At 48.0% G+C, this 26816-nt stretch overlaps 1 protein-coding gene across 2 annotated transcripts in view; it reads left to right on the top strand.

Moving 5' to 3' along the window:
- The window catches only part of SMC6 (structural maintenance of chromosomes 6), a 165164-nt gene that overhangs the window by 5567 nt on the left and 132781 nt on the right, over nt 1–26816 (top strand). For both annotated transcript variants that reach the window (XM_073568268.1, XM_073568269.1), the window contains exons 4-7: nt 2406–2511; nt 10435–10571; nt 23201–23262; nt 24193–24273. In XM_073568268.1, the coding sequence (XP_073424369.1) occupies nt 2406–2511; nt 10435–10571; nt 23201–23262; nt 24193–24273 (386 nt within the window). The remainder of the gene's footprint in view (nt 1–2405; nt 2512–10434; nt 10572–23200; nt 23263–24192; nt 24274–26816) is intronic.

Below are 26816 nucleotides of genomic sequence, written 5' to 3'. Positions count from 1 at the left end.
TTACGACCACTCTTTGGGTCCGATCACTAAGCCAGTTATGAATCCACCTAACAGTTGCCTTGTCCATTCCATACTTAATCATTTTTTCAATAAGGATTGTATGAGAGACTTTGTCAAATGCTTTGCTGAAGTCAAGATATACTATATCTACAGCATTTCCTTGATCCACCCAATCAGTGATACCGTCATAGAAGGAAATTAAGTTAGTCTGACATGACTTATTAGTTACAAACCCATCAACTGTCATTTCACTTTGTTCCCACGACACAACAAATCATTATGCCTGGCCCCTAGAGGAAATGGATTCGACTACTGGGGAACCCCGTTTACATTTTCCACAGTACCTTTTGCTGTTAAGTCTCTGATGTAGGCTGTCCCAGAGTTGTCCTGGGGCTATACACATACAGCTCTGGCAAAAATTAAGAAACCACTGCAAAATTTTCAGTTTGGCTGATTTTTCTCTTTATAGGTATATTTCTGAGTAAAATGTAAATTGCCCTTTTATTCTATAAACTACTGACAACATGTCTTTGAATTTCCAAGCACTAAATTTTGTGTTTATTTTCAGAAAATGAGAAATAGTCAAAATAACAAAAAAATGCAGAGTGCTTGCAGACCTCAAATAATGCTTAAACAAGTTCATAATAATTTAGAAACAACAATACTAATGTTTTAACTCAGGAAGAGTTCAGAAATCAATATTTTGTATAATAACCATGATTTTTAATCACAGCTTACATGCGTTATGCTTTCCACCAGTCTTTCACACTGCTTTTGGTTGACCTTATGCCACTCCTGGTACAAAAATTTAGGCAGTTCTTTGTTTTATGACTTGTGACTATCCATGTTCCTCTTGATTACATTCTAAAGGTTTTCAATGGGGTTCAGGTCTGGAGATTGAGCTGGCCATGACAGGGATATGATGTGCTGGTCCTTCATCCACACATTGATTGACCTAGCTGTGTGGAATGGCGTATTGCTCTGCTGGAAAAACCAGTCCTCAGAGTTGGGGAACATTGCCTGAGCAGAAGGAATCAACTGTTTTTTCCAGGATAACCTTGTATGTGGCTTGATTCATACATCCTTCACAAAGAATAACCTGCCCAATTCCAACCTTGCTGAAGCATCTCCAGATCATCACTGATCCTCCACCAAATTTCACAGTGGGTGCAAGACAAGGGTCGGCTTATACACGGGTCAGCTTATACACGAGTATATACGGTGTGTATATGTGTGTATGTATATATATAATATGTGTGTGTGTGTGTGTGTGTGTGTATATATATATATATATATATATATATATATATATATATATATATATTTTATATGTGTGTGTATACAGCCACACACAAACCTACCTGTGTATTATATTACATAGTCTCCTTTATTATGTACGGTAATTGCCATCCCTTATTACACAGTGCCCTCTCTTGTTTTGCACAGCACCGTCCCTTACATATCGGATTCTATAGGGCCCTGTCTTTATTACATACTTTCCGGTTTTGTTAGATAATACAATGCAATGATGGCTGATGGAGCATGGGAAAGCTTCTTTTCTAATGGAGGAGCTGATGGACGGGTAGTCTGGTCATCGGCTCCTCCATCTGCAGTCATTTTATATCTAACGAGAGGAGACTATGTAATAAAAGAGGGTGCTGTAAATAATAAAAATAACAAGAATACACTATGTAAGAGACAGCACTGTACATAATAGTAGAGGAAGCTATATAATAAGGGACGGCACCATATATAACTAGAGAGGATGGTACGTAATAAGGGACGGTGTTATACATAATAAATAGGAAACTATGTAACTAAGGATGGTGTTATACATAAGTGAGTACACTATACAGTATAATAAGGGACTGTCCTATACATAATAAGGCCCTGTATCTGTGTGCAGTGTTGATTTGCTGCCCGCTTTTACAGATGCATTGAGCATCTCCTATTCTGATCATCACAATTGGAAAGCCGGAAGGTAACAGATTCAGGGCCTCCCGCCTAGCTGTCAGGTACCACGGACTGGGACGCTGCACCTCAGTCCCACAATTGATCCTCTTTACTAATTAAAGGTCCTCATTGCTTCCTTTGCACAGTCAAGATCACATGCAATTCCAGTAGTGCTCAGAGAGTGAATCTAACAGGACGAGCAGCGGATACTAAATGAGGGGGGAGAGTTGTAAACTGAGGACTTCTAATTAGCAAATGTAATAAAACCATTTTTTTTTTTTGCAAAAGTAAAGAAGTGAAATCTTTACTGCAGGATTTTTATCAGGTCTCAGTCCTCAATAAGACTGTATAAGTTGTTTAATTTGAGTTAAACAATTTAATTTGAGTTTTGGGGGTGACAGACTTCATTTGTTTTGGTTTCACATTAATTCTCTTTCTTGTCTGTTGTAAAGGTGGCAAAAGTGCAGTGCTAACAGCTCTTATAGTAGGGCTCGGTGGAAAAGCCGCCATCACAAACAGAGGTACCTCAATCAAAGGGTTTGTGAAGAGCGGAGAGACGTAAGTGTTTTCCAAAATATCTGTCTGCTATTCACTTATACTGTTATCTGCACCACTTATCTGTACTAGGAGAACAAGGCCGTACGTGCACAACATGTATCGGGGCCCACAACTTAATGACAAGGTCTGAAGGGGCCATAATCACCAGCCAATTTTCTTTTCTTTGCTTTTTTTTTAGTTTTTTCTGTCCACATGTCAATACCTGTAAATATATACAGTTGTGGCCAAAAGTATTGACACCCCTGCAATTCTGTCAGATAATACTCAGTTTCTTCCTGAAAATGATTGCAAACACAAATTCTTTGGTATTATCTTCATTTAATTTGTCTTAAATGAAAAAAAAACACAAAAGAGAATCAAGCAAAAAGCAAAACATTGATCATTTCACACAAAACTCCAAAAATGGGCCAGACAAAAGTATTGGCACCCTCAGCCTAATACTTGGTTGCACAACCTTTAGCCAAAATAACTGCGACCAACCGCTTCCGGTAACCATCAATGAGTTTCTTACAATGCTCTGTTGGAATTTTAGACCATTCTTCTTGGGCAAACTGCTCCAGGTCCCTGATGTTTGAAGGGTGCTTTCTCCAAACTGCCATTTTTAGATCTCTCCACAGGTGTTCTATGGGATTCAGGTCTGGACTCATTGCTGGCCACCTTAGAAGTCTCCAGTGCTTTCTCTCAATCCATTTTCTAGTGCTTTTTGAAGTGTGTTTTGGGTCATTGTCCTGCTGAAAGACTCATGACCTCTGAGGGAGACCCAGCTTTCTCACATTGGGCCCTACATTATGCTGCAAAATTTGTTGGTAGTCTTCAGACTTCATAATGCCATGCACACGGTCAAGCAGTCCAGTGCCAGAGGCAGCAAAGCACCCCCAAAACATCAGGGAACCTCCATCATGTTTGCCTGTAGGGACCGTGTTCTTTTCTTTGAATGCCTCTTTTTTTCTCCTGTAAACTCTATGTTGATGCCTTTGCCCAAAAAGCTCTACTTTTGTCTCATCTGACCACAGAACATTCTTCCAGAATGTTTTAGGCTTTTTCAGGTAAGTTTTGGCAAACTCCAGCCTGGCTTTTTTATGTCTCTGGGGGTAAGAAGTGGGGTCTTCCTGGGTCTCCTACCATACAGTCCCTTTTCATTCAGATGCCGACGGATAGTACGGGTTGACACTGTTGTACCCTCGGACTGCAGGGCAGCTTGAACTTGTTTGGATGTTAATCGAGGTTCTTTATCCAACATCCGCACAATCTTGCGTTGAAATCTCTTGTCAATTTTTCTTTTACGTCCACATCTAGGGAGGTTAGCCACAGTGCCATGGGCTTTAAACTTCTTGATGACACTGCGCACAGTAGACACAGGAACATTCAGGTCTTTGGAGATGGACTTGTAGCCTTGAGATTGCTCATGCTTCCTCACAATTTGGTTTCTCAAGTCCTCAGACAGTTCTTTGGTCTTCTTTCTTTTCTCCATGCTCAATATGGTACACACAAGGACACAGGACAGAGGTTGAGTCAACTTTAATCCATGTCAACTGGCTGCAAGTGTGATTTAGTTATTGCCAACACCTGTTAGGTGCCACAGGTAAGTTACAGGTGCTGTTAATTACACAAATTAGAGAAGCATCACATGATTTTTGTTTGGTGTGGAATTATATCCAATTTGGCTTTAGGACAATTCTTTTTGTGTTTTTTCATTTAAGACAAATTAAATGAAGATAATACCAAAGAATTTGTGTTTGCAATCATTTTCAGGAAGAAACTGAGTATTATCTGACAGAATTGCAGGGGTGTCAATACTTTTGGCCACAACTGTATGTACCATATTTTGTAGATTTTAAGATGCACCGGACCATAAGATGCACCAGAAATTTTGGGGTGGATAGTAGGAAAACCTTTTTTTCTCTATCGCTTCATTGGGGGACACAGGAAACCATGGGGTGTATGCTGCTACTAGGAGGCTGACACTATGCAGAAAAAAGTTAGCTCCTTCTCCGCAGTGTACACCCCATCGACAGGAAGTAGGATGTTCAGTTTAGCTTAGTGTCAGTAGGAGGTAGACACGGGTCTTTCATTAGACCCTTATCTACCTCAATGTGCGTCGTTCCTTTTCAGGTACCAGGAGGGATACAGTGTGAAAGGTCACAACTGTACTCCCACAAGGAGACTGAGTACGGCGTGTACTGCCACCCTGTATCCTCATACGTCTAGCTGGCAGGACCCAAACCCCTAGCACAGAAGCGTGCTTAGGTGATCCCGACCTGGTCCTGGCCCTTCGTCTCCCAACTACTCGCCCACCAGAGCCTGTTAGTTGGATGAGATATGACGTCCTGCAACTTTCATTCCGGACGTCTGACTGACACTACAGGGAGAAGAGGTAAACACCGCATAAGAAGATAGGTAAAGAAGAGGAAATCCCCTAGGTTCCAGTAGTCTAGGCCCGGCTTATATCGGGCCGAGTCCTCACCTCTCCCTGGCCGCTCTCCTGCCGCACATGTGGGGAGCTCATTCCCTGCCGAGGTCGGCAAAGCCCTCGCCACCGCTCGCCGAGTGCTGTGTTTCAGGCTTCCCCCAGCTGGTACCCTATTAAGCAGAATAGGCGAAGGTGGGCAGCAGCCTGCTCTCCTCAGCGCGGGTCTCCCGCCCCACCTCTTCCCGACAACCTTTCTGGTAGGATCCAGGTGATAACTCCAGAATTTTTCGGGCCTCCGCGCCGCCCTCCTTCGTCGACGGTCTCCTGGGTCTAATCTAGGCCGCGGCTTCAATTGCGGCCTAGTCCTCGGTAGCCCCCCCCCCCCGTCCTCTGATTTCGGGCGGGCTTTTTCCCGCCCGTCTTCCCTCAGCCGCTCCCTGCACCCAGCGCAAGCTCCGCCCTCTGTCCGGCCTCCCTTGCGGCGAAGAGAGAATATCCTTCGCCGCCATCTTTCTGTTCCCAGAGCTGACGGTTGGCTCCGCCCCCATTCGGGCTGTGCAGAGTGGAGTTGTGCACAGCGCGCCCTTGTCTAAGGCGGATAGGTGGGGGCCCTGAGCGGCCATATTGGTGTGAGCACACCGGTAATGACTCTGTCCTGCCTGCGGGCAGCGCGGTCCTCGTCACCTCTCAGTTTTGCTCCTCTTCTCTCACTTGCAAAATGAGATATGTCTTCCTGGACCTCGGCATCCTCCCTGCGTCGGCATCCACCACATCGGTCGTATTCTCCCAGCGTGGGACACGGTTAGTGCCTTCACCGGACAGGACCAGCTGTTTCCTGCTTATCTCCCCTCAGCCGAATCAGATACAATGCGGAGTATAAGCCCCTCATAGTAAAATTAAGCAGGGCCACACTTTCCGCAAGTCCAGTGCTTGAGCAGAGGATCCATCTTAGCTATTGCGTCTCATGTGAAATGCGCTATAGTCGTACAGTCGCTGGAGCAGTACAGTCACTAACGTAATGGTTTTCTGGAGCCGTACAGTCTCTGAAGTAATTGTACTCTTGAACTGTACAGTCACTGACGTAATAGTACTCTAGAATCGTGTATTTTCATGGTGTAATTGTAATCTTCTGCAGCACAGTCTCTAGTGCATTAGTATGTCTGGCATAGCACACAGAGGCTTGGAGAGCCACGCTGCTGTCTTCTGTATTTGTCGCATGGCGTTGGCCTGGTAGGGGTTTTCACGCGCACGTTTTTTCATTGGAGATCTGATTTTGTCACACGGCTGTTGTGTTTTCGGCCATTGCAGATATGTCCCTTGATTTCAGCAGAGCAGCACTCAACCATTGCTTCACACATAAAGGTGCTGGAGCCCTGGAATAGCATCTGCTCCCATATCTACTGCTCACAGGCACTCGCCCTTCCTTTTTTCTGCAGCCCCATCCGGACGCTGGCTTCATACTGCTCTAAGCAGAATAATGTGCGGCTTCTATCTCTTCACGTCTGCAGTGTTTGGGCCGGCCTTCCAGCTGGATAGAAGTTCGTGCTACCTGGCAATTGTCTACTGTGGTTCAATGGATAAAGACGCTGACCACAACTCACTGTTCCAGAGGTTGGAACCATAGCACACAACGGAGAGTGCAGTTAGTCTCTTTCTGATCCCAGGCCTAATGTTCTACCGTCATAAGAATTGACTGGTCAGAATCTACCTTATTACAGTCTTACTACACGTGAAGCCGCTATTCTACCTAATGTCGTCAGGTACCCAGTCCTTGACCGCAACACAGAAGCCGTTATTCTGCCTAATGCCGTCAGGTACCCAGACCTAGACCGCTACACAGAAGCCGTTATTCTGCCTAATGCCGTCGGGTACCCAGACCTTGACCGCAACACAGAAGCCGTTATTCTACCTAATGTCATCAGGTATCCAGACCTAGACTGCACCGCAACACAAAAATGGCTGTCTCCTTTTCCCTTCTCCGGGTTCTCTCCACGCTGATTTGTTCAAAGGATACTTAGAGCCGATGGCAGCTGTGCTATATCCGCTATACAGGCTTCAGAAGCACCACCTTCCAGGTACAGTAGTTCAAACGGCCGTATTACTGTGGAGACGTGTCTGGGGTTGACTGCTTCAGTGGTACTGGTGTTCTGTACCGTATTCAGGTGAGTTAGACGCTCTCGACTTCAGGTTCCTCGCGCTCTATTACAGCAGTATTATATCTCTTATCGAGGACATGGATAGACCTCTATACATGCCGTCTTTCTGGTGACTCAAACGTACCCGAGGTCCATCTACTACACCGGTCCGGCTCTACTGTCCCATTTCAGGTGAGTCAGGAGCGTCCTCTTTCGCGTTCATCTGGGTCTTTTGCAGCTTTTGCCTAAGCTCCCGTCGAATCACCACTCGTGAGGTGCCGGCATTTATTGCTCCTGACGGGCTGCAGCTGCGGTTACAGGCCGCGTCCAGGTGAGTCAAAACACACCTTTCAGATGCATATTTCATTGTTAATAACATCTGTGGTTTGTTAACAGTTAAACGTAAGCACTACCATGTCCAAACAGAGCAGATCTCGGTAGCAACATAACTTGATTCTCCACCCTCAGGTGGGTCAGACACTCGTGTCAGGTATGGATGGTCGCGGTTTTACTGCGGCATGCTCTGGAACCTATGTGCGAGTTGACCCACAGGAGTTTTTGCCACACCTTCTGGTTTATAGTACTGTCCGCAGGCTATCTTTACTGCAGGTGTTACGTCTATCTTTAATGTTTGGCCAATAGTAGTTTATAAGTTCTAGTCTGTCCTAAGGGCCTTCGAGCTACCAAAATGCCTAAGCTCCTTATCTGTCGGAACTTATTCTTTCTTCAGACGCCGGGTAAAGCCTCCAGCAGCTCAGACAGGTAACTTCTGACCGTGACTGGAAAATGTATCCCACCTCAGACAAGAGTGGAATCTGACTCTGCGCAAGCATCGACCAGGGTAGAAAGCTGCTCAAGTCTGGGATCCAAGGATGAGTCTGGTGATAATGCGTCTCTTCCTTCAGCTAGAATTGTATCTTTTCCCTGTTATCCTCGGGCGTGTTGTCTTAGACTTAGGTAAGCGGGTCTACTCACCGCAATCCCCTCCCTGCAGGATGAATTTGGTCGTTTACATCATCATACGGATTGGCTTGCCTTTCGTCAACCTAGTTGTCCTCTGGGGTCTATTTTATCTACCTAGAGCCAAATTTCCTTACAGTTGACATAGTCCATGTTTTGCATGGACTTTCCTTGCTCGACTAATCTCTTTTCTATTTTTTCCATATCCACCCTCATCCCTGAATGATGGGTTTATCTTCCCTTTGATCTCAAAGTAATCCAGTAGCCTTCGTTCTACTTGCCTAGTCGAGCAATCTGTTGTCTCTTCATAGCCATCCTGAGCTTACATCGTGACGATGAGATCCAGGTTATTCCCAGGTGCCATTTAGTACGTTTCCAGTGTTCGACTCTTTAGCAGGTTCCCAGTGGCCTGCTCTCAGGTCCTGTCATTTTCTCACAGAGCGGACTTCAGCCGTTTCCAAACAAGGGGGCGCCTCGGTATATCTCTTTTCTCCCGAGTGCTTCGCAAAATTGGACAACTGCGGCTGCGAACTCTCCGGTTCCAAGTTTTCCACCACTATGGTCCTTCCTCTCCCAGAAGTGCATCCCTCAGGGATGGCAACGGCAAATTCACACAGTAGTTGGCAAAATTCTATAGCCGCGTGGCCTAGCTTGCTCATCAGAGCATTCTTTATGGACACCAGTCGGAAGATTTGACCGTCCTCACTGTTCAAAAAAATTTTCTTGCATGGAGATATGGGTTTTCGCCTATCGTTCCTATCCAAGGTTCCATTTGGCTTTCGATTTCACAAGCGAAATTATCCCCAAAGAAGTCCCTCACCAACTTTTCGTTCTTTCCATGTGGCTCCAATAGGCCAAATCATTGAGGTCACCGGAAGGACAAGCGCTCTCCTTCCTCAGGCTAAACCTCATCATTCTTCAGCGCTTTTTTCCTCAGCGTGACTTTGGGAATCTAGGTTTGAGTCCATACTTGTTTTTCTCAGGAAGAAATTTTCTTCGTTCAGCATTTGCCTCCTGTGAATCGCATGATTTTCCCTTGTTCCATGAAGCTCTTATCCAGGTCCTGATTTCTTCAGGACTTTGGCGATATCTGCGTTTGCAACGGACGGGTTCCTTTTCCTTCCAGTTGGTAGCCTGTCCTTTCAGACTCTCAAACACCCTTGGGGTCTCACAGAGCCTGTAGCAGCCGTGGTGCACTTCCTGTGGATCAAGGGTCCACTCTCCATCATTCTGAATTCCCTTTCTTTCGTCCGCCTCGAAGTTTTACTTTGTGACGCTCTCGCATTAGGCTACCTTGCCACCGCAATGGTACTTATCAAGCTCCAGCTTGAAGTGTACAGGTCCTCTGGCCTCCAGGTCAGCGTCTGCTCGCGGAATCTGGTCGGCATTAGTAGGGTTGCCGGCTCAGGAAGGACTGCGTTCTTTTGCGTATGATGCACTCTGCCCAGGCAGTGTGTATCCTCATGGCGATACTCTTGGGGCCTTCGTCTGGCACCTCTGCAGTGCGATATGTCCTCCACAGGTCCATGAGGTTTTCTTCAGAGCCCATGCCTAGCTTCGGCAAGTGCCGGTCGGGGTAAAAGACCTCGCAGGTAACCTTGCAGGTGATGAGGGAGACTTCCTCATCCTGTTTGGAGTTGTTTGCTATTCCCTCCCCTTGGGGACTGCTTTGGGACGTCCCATGGTTTCCTGTGGCCCCCAATGAAGTGATAGAGAAAACAGGATTTTTAGTTGCTTACCGTAAAATCTGTTTCTCTTAGCCTTCATTGGGGGACACAGCACCCTCCCAAGTTGAACAGCTCGGTTACTGCATAATATTGTTACAGTGTGGATTTGTGTTTTCTGTGTTTTTATCTCGTCTACAGATTACTTCTCCTGCTGCTTTCTCACTAACTGAACATCCTACTTCCTGTCGGTGGGGTGTACACTGCGGAGGAGGAGCTAACTTTTTTTTCTGCATAGTGGCAGCCTCCTAGTGGCAGCAGCCTACACCCCATGGTTTCTTGTGTCCCCCAATGAAGGCTCAGAGAAACAGATTTTACGGTAAACAACTAAAAATCCTGTTTGTTTATTTTATTTTTTCTCAATAAAATGGTGGTACGTTTCATATTCCCTTTTTCACACCACATGTGTATCCACATGAAGAGACAATATGCAAAGATAGTGTTTTTTTTTTTTTTTTTTTTTCTCCCCCCCACTCTGAGGCCGGTAGGACATATACTTGCATAGACAGCTCCCGTATTGTGCTAATAGATGTCATAGCCCTGCAGGTTAATTATTAATTGTTATTACTGTCCTCATTATCACTGATGTGTCCGTGCCTTAATGCAATGTTTACAACTGACGCAGTTATATATAATGTGTGTATAAGTTTTGCAGCCCACTTACAGATATTTAACATCTACTTTTCGCTTTCAGTTCAGCAGACGTTTCCATAAAATTGCGAAACAGGGGGAAGGATGCGTTTAAAGCCGCCGTTTACGGAGAGTCCATTATCGTGCAGCAGCGCCTCACGGCAGATGGCGGGCGCAGTTATAAGCTGAAAAGCTCCTCAGGTACATGCAAACATCGTGTTCCATACATGCTGTGTTTGTTGCTTTGATCCCAAATACATGAATTTGATTGTTTCTGCAGAAAGGGCATGGATTACAAGCCCCGTTAAGTCGCAATAAATTCAGCAGCAAATAAGCCACCTACGAATATATCCCAACATGTTTTTCTGTCAATATGTGGTATGTGCTCCATTACACCGAGGATGACTCTCCTTCACTTGCTGCACATTACTGATATTGGACTCAGTGGCGGAATCCATGACGCTCCTTGCCTTTCTTCTACTACCAGTATCTTTTCACTTGTTTTTGATATTCTTAACCCCCTTCCCGATATAAAACATACTCGGACGTGATATGCTGGATCTCTGACTTTGATGCGGGCTCTCAAGCGGAACTCAGTGCTTTCCCGGCATATGATGGCTGATTTATTCAACCACCATGTGCTTTTAGCATCTGTGGATGGAGCGCAGGCAGGCCCGTCATTCCACGTTCCCTTGATCGCAAGGCGCCAATGGGTTGCCATGACAGCCTTGGTTCTGTGGAAGACCCCCTTATCTGTGATTACGAGCCTCCTGTGAAAGCCAACGTTTAGCTACTGTTAATAGGAGGTGGTGATTTATAGATGCCATGTATAGTACAGGTGATTAGACGATTGCAGCTTCAAGTGGTCTAAGGGGACTATTAAATATAGTAAACAGTAAAAAAAAATTCTTAATGTGAGAGAAAAAAAAGACAAGTTAAAAGACAGCTTTAGGCGCTCCCTCAAAACACATCTGTTCAGAGAGGTCTATCATGTTCTCTAATCAAATTCCTTTTGTGTGTGTGTGTGTGCCATTCACTATCCATCTGAGAATAACCCTCCATCAAACTCCACCGCATCCAACAGCACCACAAATCCTGGCTGGTGACTACCGCATGCAGCCTTTATCCATCCCCATTCCTTCAAGATGGCTGGACCATCATTGTAAATAAGCCCCAGTATTTTGTGTCCACACACACACACACACACACACACACACACACACACACACTTCATTGTAGATTGTAAGCTCTTACGGGCAGGGACATCATTATTACTTTGTCGCCTCATTGGGGGACACAGAACCATGGGTGTTATGCTGCTGTCCACTAGTAGACGACACTATGCATAATCTGAAAAAGGTTAACTATGGCTCCTCCTCTGCAGTATACACCCCTGGACGGTGTTAGCCTTCTCCAGTTTATGCTTAGTGTCGCATAGGAGGCACACCTAAAAAAATTTTTAATTCTTTTCCGACGGGATTACAGATGAAGAAAAGTGGGTCTCTTGTGAGACTTCCGGCATGGCTCCTTCCTCGGTCCCCTATTACGGAGTGCCCAGTTGAAGTCGAGATGGCTTTTCCCCATGGCGCTCCTTCCCCAGTCCTTTGGATGCTGGTTCTAAGTGGAGACCCCCCTCCTTCCCCAATTCATTTTGGTTTTCGGGTTGAGGTTGAGGCGAGGAGAAAGCCCCCTGATGGTGACAGCAGCACCCTCCGTAATCAACCTCTGGGGGCATTAGGTTGAGACGCCTCAGGTAGGGTATATACAGGCAGCACTCTGCAGCTCCCAGCAGCATAGGCCAGCACACTGCGGCTGCATCCAGGGACCCTATCCACTCTCCCCAGTGGCAGCACGTACCCGCACTGCCGGGACTGTATCACTGGGTCAGAACCCTAAGAAGCCCCTACCAATGCTTCGGTGTCTGCTACCACGCCGGAATGGGCTACTCGGATGTCGCAATCTATGACGCAGTCTATAGATAACCTAGCCTCCACATTGCTTCAGGCTCTGCAGGGTCATGCCTCGGCTATGAACATTACCCAGCAAAGGGAGAGCTCGACTAAGGGACATGACGTCCCGGTCACATCCAGACGTAAGCGGACCCACAGGTCGCGGTCATCTGCGTCATCCCATAGCACACGGTCATCCCCCTCTAGGGAGAGGCACCGTAGTTCCAGGTCACCTAGACCGTCCCCTACCAGAGACAGACAGCGCAGATCTCCACAGCGATCTCCGACCACAGAAAACCTCCGCCCCAGTTCACCCACCAGGGGACGCCTCAGCGATACACAAGGTTCGGAAGGCATCTGTGACTCAGCCTCAGACAATGAAACAGAGAGGTCCCTGATCCCAATTCCCCCTAGAAATACAGCGCTAGTTGAAGTCGTAATCTCTTCCATCCATCGGGTGCTGGATATTTCTGATCCGCCCCCGGAGGCTCCAGAGCACAAGATTTCGTTTGAAGGTGTTCTAAAACCGCCTAAGGTCTTCTCTAATCACCCAGAATTTAAAACGATCCTTAACAAGCAGTTCTCACAGCCTGAGAAGAAATTCTCCAATCGCAAATATTTAGAGGCAAGGTACCCCTTCCCGCAGAAGGACACCAAGAAATGGACAGATCCACCCGAAGTGGACGCCCCAGTCTATAGACTAGCAGCACAGACTCTCCTCTCACTGCCAGACAGCTCAACCCTCAGGGACGCAGCAGACCTGCAGGTAGAACGCATGGCTCGTTCAATTTTTGAGGCTGCAGGGGCTTCCCTGGCTCCCGCGTTTGCTTCAGTTTGGGCTGCCAAAGCCATTCTGGCTTGGGCCAAAGAATTACAAGATGGCCTCCAAGCACCAACCCCTGGGCTGTCGGACCAAGCGGTTCAAATAGCAGTTGTAGCAGATTACATGCTTCATGCAGCTCTGGATTCAGCAAGGGGTGTAGCGGGGATAGCATCAAACGCCATTACGATTGGGCGTATCTGGCTGCGAGAATGGAAAGCGGACGCGGCCTCAAAGAAGTCCCTCATGCACCTCCCGTACCTCAGTGGGTGGCTTTTCGGTGAAAAGTTGGACACAATTATATCCAACGCCACCGGGGGTAAGAGTACCTCTCTCCCTCAACTAAAACCTAAACGCACTTACAAAAAGCGTAACCAAACACGATTCCGATCCTTTCGGAATTCTTCTGGCTGGTCCGTCTCGCGCCCAGCACAAAATCGTAACCATTCCCCATGCAGGGACAACTCACGTTCGACGCAAAGGCCGGACAAGACCTGGCAGCCAAAAGCGGGTCAGTCAAAGCCCAAAGGAGGAAAACCTCAGACTTTCTCCTCCTCATGACTCACGAACTCCAGAAGACACCCCACCCGTAGGCGGACGACTTTTGCTCTTTCGGCAAGTCTGGCTGCCTATTACAGAAGACAGGTGGGTCAGGGAAATAGTGTCTTCCAGATATAAGATCGAGTTCACTTCCAACCCACCGAACCGGTTCTTCCTCTCGGTTCCCCCAAAACCGCCAGCCAAGGCTCGTGCCTTCTACCAAGCGGTTTCCTCCCTTCTTCAAGCAGGAGTCATAGTACCGGTTCCCGCGGCCGAGCGCTTCCGAGGGTTCTACTCCAATCTATTTGTAGTCCCCAAGAAAGGAGGCAGTGTACGGCCCATATTGGACCTAAAACAACTCAACAAATATGTATGGGTTCGTCATTTTCGCATGGAGTCCCTTCGGTCCATCATTGCGTCCATGGAGCAGGGAGAATATCTCGCCTCCATAGACATACAAGACGCATACCTGCATATACCGATTGCTCCCGCCCATCAGAGATTTCTCAGGTTCGCAATCAACCAGGACCACTACCAGTTTGTGGCTCTCCCGTTCGGACTCGCCACGGCTCCCAGAACGTTTACCAAGATCATGGCAGCCACCATGGACGTGCTACACTCCAGAGGCATAGTAGTCGTTCCATACCTGGACGATCTCCTCATCAAGGCTCCCACCTTCACGGACTGCGAGCTCAGCGTCTCAATCACAATCGACACTCTGAATCGCCTGGGCTGGTTAGTCAACCTACAAAAGTCATTGACTACTCCGAGTCACTCTCTGGCCTTCCTGGGGATGCTATTCGACACCTCCAGGGGTCTGGTGCTCCTTCCCAAGGACAAGACACTGGCTCTCCGTCTAGGAGTCCGCATCCTCCTTCGCAGCCCCGCCGATCTCTCAGGTTTGCCATGAGAGTCCTCGGCAGGATGGCGGCAGCAATGGAAGCGGTCCCATTTGCCCAGTTTCACCTCAGGCCTCTTCAACTAGCCATTCTCAAGTCCTGGGACAGGAATCCTTTTTCCCTCGACAGGGAATTTCAGCTAACATCGTCAACCAATAGGTCCCTGCTTTGGTGGCTCAAGCCAACCTCACTCGCGAAGGGGAAATCCTTTCTCACAGGTCAATGGAAGGTCCTGACCACCGACGCGAGTCTGACGGGTTGGGGTGCGGTGCACTTACATCACAGGGCAAGTGGTCACCAGTGGAGGCGAACATGTCCATCAACATCCTGGAAATTCGTGCCATCCTCCTGGCGTTGAGAGCCTTTTGTCACTTACTGGCAGCCTCTCATATCAGAGTACAATCGGACAATGCCACGGCTGTGGCATATGTGAACCACAAAGGCGGGACACGCAGTACCCAGGCAATGAGAGAAGTGACACACATCCTCCACTGGGCGGAAGACACGGGGTCGGTACTCTCTGCGGTCCACATTCCGGGTGTGGACAACTGGGAAGCCGACTTCCTCAGCAGACAAGGAGTGGACTCAGGAGAGTGGTCTCTCCATCCCAAAATTTTTCGCCAGATCTGCCATCGCTGGGGGACCCCGGACATGGACCTAATGGCATCCCATTTTAATGCTAAGGTCTCCAACTTCATGGCCAGAACACACGATCCGCGGTCGCTCGGAGCGGATGCCCTGGTTCAGGACTGGACCCAGTTCCAGCTTCTGTACATTTTTCCACCTCTCCCCCTGATATCCAGAGTGGTGAGGAAGATCAGACAAGGAGTTCCAGCCATCCTAATCGCGCCAGACTGGCCCAGACGTACATGGTACGCCGACATCGTACAGGCGCCCCCTGGCGTCTCCCCGACCGTCCCGATCTTCTGCCACAAGGCCCATTCTTCCACCAGAATTCAGGGGCTCTCAATTTGACGGTGTGGCCCTTGAGACCTGGGTTCTAACCCAGGAAGGGCTCTCACCGGATGTCATTGGAACCATGATCAGTGCACGGAAGCCAGCCTCTGCCAAGATTTATTACCGTACCTAGAAAGCATTCTTTACCTGGTGCGAATCTCACGACCCGATCCCACTCCCTTATTCTCTCCCCAAAGTGCTTGGTTTTCTCCAATCGGGTCTGGAGGCCAGACTGTCCCTGGGCTCCCTTAAGAGCCAGGTGTCAGCGCTCTCAGTTCTTTTTCAAAGACGCATTGCTAACAAGCCGCAAGTAAGGATTTTTCTTCAGGGGGTTTCCCGATTGGTTCCCCCTACAGACGGCCACTAGAAGCGTGGGACCTCAACCTGGTCCTGACTACATTGCAGGGACCTCCCTTCGAACCCCTTAGGGAAGTCCCACTCCGCCTTCTATCCCAGAAGGTGGTCTTTCTGGTGGTAATCACCTCGCTACGCAGGGTGTCTGAACTGTCGGCACTCCTGCAGACGGCCCTTCCTGGCTTTTCACCAGGACAAGGTAGTTCTCCGTACGGTCCCATCCTTCCTTCCGAAGGTTGTGTCCAACTTCCACCTCAATGAGGAAATTTCACTGCCATCCCTTTGCCCGGTTCCGGTTCATAGAGTGGAGAAGGCTCTGCATACTCTTGACCTCGTCAGAGCATTGCGTATATACGTGTCTAGGACTGCACCCTAACGGAGGTCTGATTCCCTTTTCCTTCTTCCAGAAGGAGTCCGCCAGGGTCTGCTGGCTTCCAAGGCTACCCTCGCCAGGTGGATCAAATCCACTATACAAGAGGCTTACCGCCTTAAAAATTCTCCTCTTCCGGCCGGTATTACGGCACATTCTACACGGGCGGTAGGGGCCTCCCGGGCCATTCGGCACCAGGCTTCGGCTCAACAAGTGTGTAAGGCGGCCACTTGGACTAGCCTACACACATTTACCAAATACTACAGAGTTCATACCCAGTCCTCAGCGGACGCGAGCCTGGGTAGACTGGTTCTGTAGTCGGCGGTGCCCCAAGTTTAGGGTCCTGTCTGCACAATATTCGTCCATTGCTTCCCACCCAGGGACTGCTTTGGGACGTCCCATGGTTCTGTGTCCCCCAAAGAGGCGACAGAGTAAAGGAGATTTCTCGTTCGCCTTATTGGGGGACACAGAGACCATGGGTGTATGCTGCTGCCACTAGGAGGCTGACACTATGCACAAAAAAAGGTTAGCTCCTCCTCCGCAGTGTACACCCCACCGACCGGCAGGGAATTCCTCAGTTTAGCTTAGTGTCAGTAGGAGGTGGACATGGGTCTTTAATTAGACCCATATCTACCTCGATGTGCGTCGTTTCTTTTCAGGTTTTCCCGGAGGGATACAGTGTGTATGGTCACATCTGTACTCCCACAAGGAGTCTGTGAGTACGGTGTGTACTGCCACCCCGTATCCTCACAGTTCTCCGTAGCAGGACCACCAGCCTTCCAGGCGGACGCCAACACGAAGATGTGTCAGCGATCCAGAGGGTCCTCGTCGCCAGTCTCCCACCCACTCGCCTACCAGAGCCTGTCGGTTGGTTGAGACGCAGACTCTTCAGGTACTCTCCCGGGACGGGTAAGTATGGGGACCCTTTGGCCAGCAGCATTCCTCCCCGAGGGCGCGTTCGCAACGTCTTCCCTGGAGCAGGGATGCGGTGGCGCTGCGATCTCCTGCGCCCATCCTGCTCCTACAGCCAGCCCCTTCACCGTCCTCTTCTTCTCCCCCGACACTTCGATCGAGTATCCCAGGGTCCTCTCGCGGCGGCGCTCGCATTGCGGCACCTCCGCGGCGACCCCGTGCTGACAGGCGGCCGCCGCTAGTAATTTAGGCCCCGGCTTCAGTTCGGGCCTACTCCTGTATCGCGGCCACGCCCCCCGCCCCTTTCTACTAAGCGGGATTCTCTCCCGCCCGTTCCAGGCCCTCCCACCGCCCTTCTTAGCCTGTTCCTGGCCAGGGGCGGTTCCTGATTCAGCAGGCGGTTAGCTCCGCCCTCCTTCCCCTGGGAGCGCGTTTTCCATGATTCCTTCAGGCGGTCGCCATCTTTGCAGCCGCACAGCCGGACGCCCCTGTCAGCCAGATATCGCTCCCTGGGCCTGTCCGCCGGACATTCCTCTGACCTGCATCTGCAGAGTGGTGGATACCTTCGTCTCTGGGGTCACCGGACCGTGAGTAGCTCTGCATCTGCAGACACCCTTCTCTGCACCCTGTCCCCCAACCTTCCGGCTCTCCCTCAGATTTTCATTATGTCTAACTCCAAATCTGACCGTAACCTCCCTGCGGCTCCCCCCTGCACTCTAGTCAAGTTCTTTGCATGCTCTTCTTGCAATCGCAAACTTCCCTCAGGTCAGTCCACTTCCCTCTGCCTGGATTGTAGCAATCCTATTCAACCTGACGCCGCCCAGGAGCCATCTAGGGCCCCAGGCGAGAGTGAACCCCCTATGTCCGGCTGGGCCTCGTCTCTATCACAGTCAGTGGCAGACCTCACCAGGGTGTCTCAGTCCCTAGTAGCCGTCCTGGATAAGTTGCCTCATGACACCTCTACAGGGTCCAGCAGGCCTCAAGAGGTTCCATCTGAGTCGGCCAGCGTTAGTCGCAAAAGACCCAGGCAGGATCTCCAGCCGGAATCCTCTCCTCGCCCCATGTCTCCACATAGTCCTCGGCAGCCTCTCTCCCGGGCCTCCTCACCCGAGTCAGGTGAAGCGCTCTCGGACAGGTCATCTGAGGGGACCTTAGAGCTGGATTCGGACCAGGATGCGAACATGAGGGTTACTGTGCAGAACCTCATTGCAGCGATCCATCAGACCTTCGACATTGCTGACCCCCCTGCGAAATCCTCAGATCAGGAGGTTTCGTTCAGACGGGAGGAAACACTCTCCAGGGTATTCCCTTTACATTCCGAGTTTGGAAAGATTTTTACCAGGGAAAGAGGAGATCCGACCAGACGCTTTCAACGAGGAAAGCGTCTCGGCGTTCTGTACCCGTTTGCTAAAGAGCTCACGGACAACTGGTCTGCTTCCCCCTCGATCGATCCGCCCGTGTCCAGGCTTTCTAATAACACGGTTCTCCCGCTGTCAGGCGTGGCGTCTCTGAAGGATTCTAATGATAGGATTATAGAATCCCTGGCGATGTCTGCTTTCGAAGCGGCTTCGACGGCGGTATGCCCAATTTTTGCCTCATCTTGGGCAGCAAAGGCCATAGCCACTTGGGCAGAGGATCTTCGTCAGGGCATCATAGAGAAAGCACAACCAGATCGATTGGCCGATCTCGCCAATCTGATTTCCCATGCGGGGGATTATCTGCTTTCTGCTTCTTTGGATGCCGCATCCTGCGCAGTTCAGGCGTCAAGTAACGTTGTGGCAATCCGACGTACAATTTGGCTTAAGGCCTGGCATGCGGACCTGTCTTCTAAAAAGTCTCTTACTAATCTCCCTTTTCAGGGAGGGCGCCTCTTTGGATCCCAATTGGACCAGATTATTAAGGACGCCACCGGAGGCACGAGTTCTCTCCTGCCTCAGTCCAAGCCTCGCAGACCCCCAATAAGGCGTCAGTTTCGACCCTTTCGGGCTTACCGCTGTTTCAATACGGCGGAGACCTCCTCCAACCAACAAAGACCGCAGGCACGCCAAGATAGGAAGAAAGTTTCCTTCAGACCCACTCCCTCCAGGTTCTCCCACTCTTCGCAGGGCAGACCATCCAGATCCGGATCTGGACGGTCCACATCAGCATGACTATCCTCGGACTCCCGAGGGTCCCTTCTAATTGGGAGGTCGACTCCTGTTCTTCAAGGACGTCTGGCTGGCCTCAGTAGAGGACGCTTGGGTCAGGGAGGTTGTATCGTCAGGATACAAGATGGAGTTCGTCTCTCTTCCTCGGGATCGTTTCTTCGAATCCCGTCCTCCAAAAGATCCAGCTTTGATCCCGGGGTTCTTTACGGCCATCGACTCTCTCCTCAGTTCCGGGGTGTTTGTGCCTGTTCCCGAACCGGAGCGGTTTACAGGGTTTTATTCAAACCTGTTTGTCGTGCCGAAAAAAGACGGGGCGGTCCGACCCATCTTGGATCTCAAGCTGCTCAACAAGAGAGTTCGCCTTCGCCACTTCCGGATGGAATCGGTTCGTTCGGTAATCGCTTCCATGGAGGAGCAGGAATTCATGTGTTCGATAGACATCCAAGATGCCTATCTACATGTTCCCATATTCTCCGGACATCAGAAGTTCCTGCGTTTTGCGGTTCGCCAGGAACATTACCAGTTCGTCGCGCTGCCCTTCGGTCTCGCCACCACTCCCAGAGTCTTCACGAAGATCGTGGCTGCGTTGATGGCCTTGTTGAGGATCAGAGGTCTCGTTCTTTTTCCGTACCTCGACGATATTCTGATCAAAGCTCCCGCTTTCCAACAGGCACGTCTCAGTTTGGCGATCGTCCTAGACACTCTTTCCAAACGGATGCCAGCCTCCTCGGCTGGGGTTCAGTGTTCCGCAATCACACTGTTCAGGATCGTTGGTCGACTCAAGAATCTGCTCTGCCGATCAACGTCCTAGAGATACGAACGATCCATCTGGCTCTCGTCCACTGGGAGAGGCTCCTCATGGGCCTGCCTGTCCGGATTCGGACAGACAATGCCACAGCGGTGGCATATGTCAAGCGTCAAGGAGGGACACGGAGTGTCTCAGCCCTGACAGAAGTGTCAAAGATCCTTCAGTAGGCAGATATTTCGGTACCGACAATCTCCGCGGTACACATTCCCGGCGTAGACAACTGGGCCGCCGATTTTCTCAGCCGCGAGGGTCTCGCGGCAGGAGAGTGGTCCCTACATCCGGAGGTATTTCTTCAGCTCTGCCGTCGTTGGGGAGCCCCGGACGTAGATCTGCTAGCTTCTCGCCTCAACAGGAAAGTCCCACAGTTTGTATCCAGGGCTCGAGATCCTCTCGCAGTGGGCGCCGACGCCCAGGCCATTCCTTGGTCGCAGTTCGAGCTCCTCTACCTGTTTCCTTCCCTGCCTCTTCTTCCCAAGCTGTTGAAGAAGATCAAAGCAGAAGGAATTCCAGTCATTCTCATCGCCCCGAATTGGCCCAGAAGGTCTTGGTTCGCGGACATTGTCAATCTTCTCGCGGACGCCCCCTGGAAGCTTCCAGACAGGGCAGATCTGCTGTCTCAAGGCCCGATTTGCCACCCCAATTCTCGGCCGCTCAATTTAACGGCGTGGCTGTTGAGACCGAGGTTTTGAAACGAGCAGGATTCTCCGGTCGAGTAATTCATACCATGATCCGAGCCAGGAAGCCATCATCTTCTAAAATTTACTACCGTACTTGGAAGGCCTATTTCACTTGGTGTGAGGCCAATAACATCGCGCCCATGTGCTTTTCGCTCCCTTCCGTTCTGGCGTTTCTTCAGGCAGGGCTGGATGCGGGGCTTGCTCTCAGTTCCTTGAAGGGTCAAGTTTCGGCGCTGTCCATTTTGTTTCAGAAGACGTTGGCCTCCCGCCCTCAGGTCAAAACCTTTCTTCAGGGCATGGCTCACACGGCTCCTCCGTATCGAGCGCCCGTGGATCCATGGGATCTTAATCTGGTTCTTGAGGTTCTGCAAGGTTCTCCTTTTGAACCTCTCAGGGATGTTTCCCTTTCTCTCCTTTCTTGGTACTTCACCAGGACTAGGTAGTTCTGCGGCCTCCGCCCTCTCTTCTTCCAAAGGTGGTGTCCTCCTTTCACCTCGATGAGGATATTGTTCTGCCGTCCTTCTGTCCGAGTCCAATTCACCCTCGGGAGCGGTCCCTGAACAAGCTGGATCTGGTCAGGGCAATGAGAGTCTATCTGTCTAGGACGACTTCCTTGCGAAAGACAAACTCTCTTTTCGTCATTTCAGATGGGGCGCGGAAAGGTCACCCGGCTTCCAAAGCTACTATTGCTCGCTGGATCAGATCGGCAATTTTGGAGGCCTACCGGGTTAAGCATCGAGTGGCCCCTCCGGGGATCAGAGCGCGCACTACCCGGGCAGTGGGTGCCTCCTGGGCGGTACGCCACAGAGCCTCCGCGCTGCAGCTTTGCAATGCTGCAACCTGGTCTTCGGTTCACACGTTTGTGAAATTCTACAAGGTCCACGCCTACGCTTCGGCGGACGCCAGCCTAGGTAGAAGGATCCTGCAGGCAGCGGTGGTGAGTCCACTGGCCTGATGGAAGTTTGTTTCCCACCCCAGGGACTGCTTTGGGACGTCCCATGGTCTCTGTGTCCCCCAATAAGGCGAACGAGAAAACAGGATTTTTGGGTTGCTTACCGTAAAATCTGTTTCTCGGAGCCTTCATTGGGGGACACAGCACCCTCCCATGTTCTACAACTCCTGTTCTTACTTTGGTTGGTTACAGTTGAGTTATTTGTTCTGTTTTCAATCTATTCTGTTACTTCTCCTACTGCTTTCTCACTAACTGAGGAATTCCCTGCCGGTCGGTGGGGTGTACACTGCGGAGGAGGAGCTAACCTTTTTTTGTGCATAGTGTCAGCCTCCTAGTGGCAGCAGCATACACCCATGGTCTCTGTGTCCCCCAATGAAGGCTCCGAGAAACAGATTTTACGGTAAGCAACCCAAAAATCCTGTTTTTTGTGCACTCACCGTAAAATCTTTCTCTTAGCCTCTAATTGGGGGACACAGCTCCCACCCTGTTGCCCTTACGGGCAGTTGTTACGTTTGAGTTCTCATATTGTTCTTTGAGCTCGTTCATAGTGGCCTTCTTACAGGCATGGTTATGTTTTCTGTTATATTCCTCCTAATGCTTTTGCACAAAACTGGAGAAGGCTAAAGCCGTCCAGGGGTGTATACTGCAGAGGAGGAGCCATAGTTAATCTTTTTCAGATTATGCATAGTGTCGCCTCCTAGTGGACAGCAGCATAACACCCATGGTTCTGTGTCCCCCAATTAGAGGCTAAGAGAAAGATTTTACGGTGAGTACACAAAAATCTCCTTTTTATTTTAATTATTGTATTACTCTGAATGTTGTTACTTATGACTTGTATATGAACTGTTGAACTGTAAAGCGCTGTGGAATATGTTGGTGCTTTAAGATAAATAAAGATTATTAGTATTATTCCACCCCCCTTTTGATCCATGAAAAATAAAGCCATTAAAAAAGAAATACACACGTGGTATTGCTGCGTTAAGAAATGTCTGTTACATAGGAATATAAAAAAAATTAATATGATCCGTAAACAGCGAAACGATAAAAAAACCAAAACCCCACAATTACATTTTTTTTTTTTTTTTGTCTGCCGAAACATTGCAGTAAAATGCAGTAAGGACTGATCAAAACATCCTATGTACCCCAAAATGGTACCGATAAAAACATCAGCTTAGGTTGCAAAAAAGTAAGCGTTAAGAGTGTCGGAAATGGCGACAAAAGCAACATTTTTTTTTTTTTTTTTTTTTACTAATTGTAATTTTTTTTTTTTTTTTTTTTCCAAATAATGAAATTAAAAAAAAATATCCGTTTGGTGTCTGCGTAATTGTACTGACATGGAGCATCATATTGCTAGATCAGCTTTATCATATAGTGAACATAGTAAATGAAAAAATGGCTGTGGCGAGAATGGGTTAAAATAAAATATTATACTTTTACTTTTAAAGGGTCATTGGTTTCTACTAAGAAGGAGGAACTCATCGCAGTCCTTGACCATTTCAACATACAGGTAATATAACTATAATCACATGAACGTTTCCATTTTTTCCTAATTTGCCGAAAGCAAAAAGTAATAGACTTCAGTATCGCATCAAGCTGCACAGATCTTGCTTGCATTCATGGAGGTGAGAGTTGATTCGAATCACGTCTCATTTCAGCTGCATCGGAGCAAGATTCCCCCTCTTACCTCCAGACATCCGCGGCTCTCCTACTTAGCCGGCCTGGTGCTACGTCACATCATGCATCACGATACAACAATGATGTTGCGTCATGCCGGCTAATCAGAAGGAAGAACCGTGCATGCTACTGTCGTGGCTGATGAGACGAGCAAATACATTTTCGCTAAAGCTAAAAGTTTCAAAACTTTTTTATTCAAGGTTTCTTGTAATGATGATGAATTGGCGCAATAAGACATGATGACAAAAGGACAATGCATTTAAAGTGGTTGGCAAAAGCAAGTTACCTATCTGCAGAATAGGTGGTAGCTTATAGATCAGTGGGGGGGTTCAACTTCACCTATTGCACTTTTTTTTTCAGTAAATTTTATCCCCGTTCCAAAATGGAGCGGCTGGTTGGTTCCTCACTATGCTTCCATTCATTCGCTATGGAGTCACCGCTAAAAGCCGAGCACAGCGCTCAGTGGCTTCTTTAGGAATGGAGCAGAGATTGAACATGCAGAGAAAAAAATTTGCCATTCTGCCGATGGGTGCAGTTCTCAGCGGTCGGAACGCCATTGATCGATAAGTTATTACTTGTCCTGTTTTTGTAGTTTTTACTGGGCAAAACTTTTAAATTAATGACAACAAAATATTATGATTGATATCTTTATTTATAGATCCCCCTCCTCTCGTATTGCTGTAATCCTATAAAGCATTTTAGCACTAATGGCTAATATTCTGTGTATCTTGTACCCAGTCCTAGTCTTTGTGTTTTTCTGCAGGTCGACAATCCAGTGTCTGTTCTTACACAAGAGATGAGCAAAAATTTCCTGCAGTCTAAAAACGAGGCAGACAAATATAAGGTGAGTTGTGAAACGGTGGACAGGGGGTGGACTTTGATCATTGCAGCATATTTTTGTCATATGTGCCTAAGCTAAGTTTATTAAGCGCTTTTTATATTTTTTTTAGTACCATTGGAAAAATGTCTCCCCCAAAAAGCGGTGTTGTTGAGCTTTTGACATGAAGTATGAGATTTAGGAATTTCTAGTCATGTGTTCTCACATAAAAAAAAAAATATATATATATATATATATATATATATATATATATATATATCTATCTATGTGTGTGTGTGAATATATAATAAAAGCATTCATTTTATGTTGCAACAATTTTTACTATGCTTCAAAAGTAGCAATTTGCAGATAATTCCACATTGTGCTGCGTCATTGGACACATTGGTCTCCTGCTGTTATCTATCATTAGGAAGTGTAGCACCGTATTTAGCTCTCTTCTGACAAAGGGCGCACCAGTACTTTAAATGGCAGGTGTGGGTGTATATAGTGGGCCCAGGAGCTTAGCTCGCTCTATGCGCTGCGGGTGTCAGCTGTGTTATACGGTCGACACCTGTCTCTGACAGCAGTGATCGGAGTGAGCTCTGATCGCTGCTGTTTAACATTTACATGGCACTGTTAATCTCTGAAAGTGCTATTTAAATTGTTGCAATCCCCATCATTGTTATCTTTGAATTATTGCAGTATTTAATACAAGGTTCCAGTCTGTTAAGGGGAGTGAAAAAAAGAAAAGTTTGATTGGCGCACTTTTTGTCAATTCCAAAATACAGGAATTAATATGTATATAAAAATAAATTTAAAATAATTACTGCATCCACTAAGTCCAATTTATGAAAAATATAACTAACTCTTTAAGGACCATGACTTGTTTTATGCTTTCGTGTTTTCTTCGCCTTCTTCCCAGAGCCATAACTTTTGTTTGTTTTTTTTCCCCTTCGATATAGACATATGAGGTCTTGTTTCTTGCTGGAGTAGTTGTAGTTTTGAATGGGATCTTTTATTTTCCCTTATATTCTACTGAAACACCAGAAAAAGTTTCCAGGTGGGATGAAATGGACCAGAGCTCAGCGCCAGCCGCCACTGTTATAGAGAGATGCTGGCTGTATAATATAGCTGGCATCAGCCGTGTGGAGGGATCGCAGATCCTGAACCCTACCACACAGGACCCCTTCCCAGGAAGTGAATTCAACATGCTTTTGTGGGAAGGAGTTAAAAGGGTATTCCCATCTTTAAGATCCTATCCTAATATGTGGTAAGTGTAATAATAATATTGGCAAATAATTCCAGTTGGAAACTTAGTATAGTTCTTCTGATTTGCAATGTCTCTTACCTCTTTTGCAGGGCATTGCAGTAGATTAGGTATCTATGTTTACGACCACTAACAACTGTCACTATATAAGTGGTCGTAACCATTGCTATCTAAGCTGCTGTGTCATGAACATGGGGTAAGGGACATGGCTTATCAGAAGAACAATACTACATTCTCCTGGATGGAGAAAGAAAAATGATGTGAAGAAGAAACGGAGAGTGGTGGTCATGGGGGATTCCCTGTTGAGAGGAACAGAGGCCGCTATCTGCAGACCGGATATAACTTCAAGAGAAATGTGCTGTCTTCCAGGTGCAAAAATTAAAGATGTGTCTGACAGGATATCAGGACTCTTCAGACCTACAGATGACTACCCATTCCTGCTACTACATGTGGGGACAAATGACACCGCAAGAAACGACCTGGAAACCATCTGCAGAGACTTTGAAGACTTAGGCAAGAAAGTGAAAGAACTGGGAGCGCAGGTGGTCTTCTCTTCCATCCTCCCAGTGGATGGCCATGGAACAAGGAGGTGGAATAAGATTCTGCAGGTGAACAACTGGCTACGTCGATGGTGCCGTCAGCAACGATTTGGATTTCTGGATCACGGAGTGAACTACTTATACGATGGACTACTTGCTAGAGATGGGGTGCACCTTACGAAGACTGGAAAGCATGTATTTGGAAGTCGCCTTGCTACACTTGTAAGGAGAGCTTTAAACTAGAACAACATGGGAAGGGAAGCAAAAGACCAGAAAAAGCCATACACCTGACAAATGCTATTGAGAACTCTGCTAATAGAAGTGGAAAGGAAGAACAAAGACAAAAGAATCTAATTAATAAAAACATTGGAGAAAGAGAAACCAATCACAAACTAAAATGTTTCTATACTAATGCACAAAGCATGGGCAACAAACAAGGAGAATTGGAACTACTAACACAGGAAAAGAAATATGATGTCATTGGAATCACTGAAACTTGGTGGGACGATACACATGATTGGAATACAAGACTAGAAGGATACAACTTATTTGCAAGAAACAGACTTGATAAACGAGGAGGGGGTGTTGCATTGTATGTTAGAAACGCATATATCTGCACAGAGATTGAAGCTTCAGAGACTGGGAGTTCTGTGGAAACTGTTTGGGTAAGAATACAAGGACAGAACAATGGAAAGGACACCATTGTAGGCATTTACTACAGGCCGCCTGTGCAAGCTGAAGATATGGATGAACTCTTTATGCAT

This window comes from Dendrobates tinctorius, unplaced genomic scaffold, assembly GCF_039654945.1.
Source record: "Dendrobates tinctorius isolate UK_male_01 unplaced genomic scaffold, ASM3965494v1 ptg000021l, whole genome shotgun sequence".
Taxonomy (NCBI): Eukaryota; Metazoa; Chordata; class Amphibia; order Anura; family Dendrobatidae; genus Dendrobates; species Dendrobates tinctorius.
This window is presented reverse-complemented; position numbering and strand designations above follow the sequence as displayed.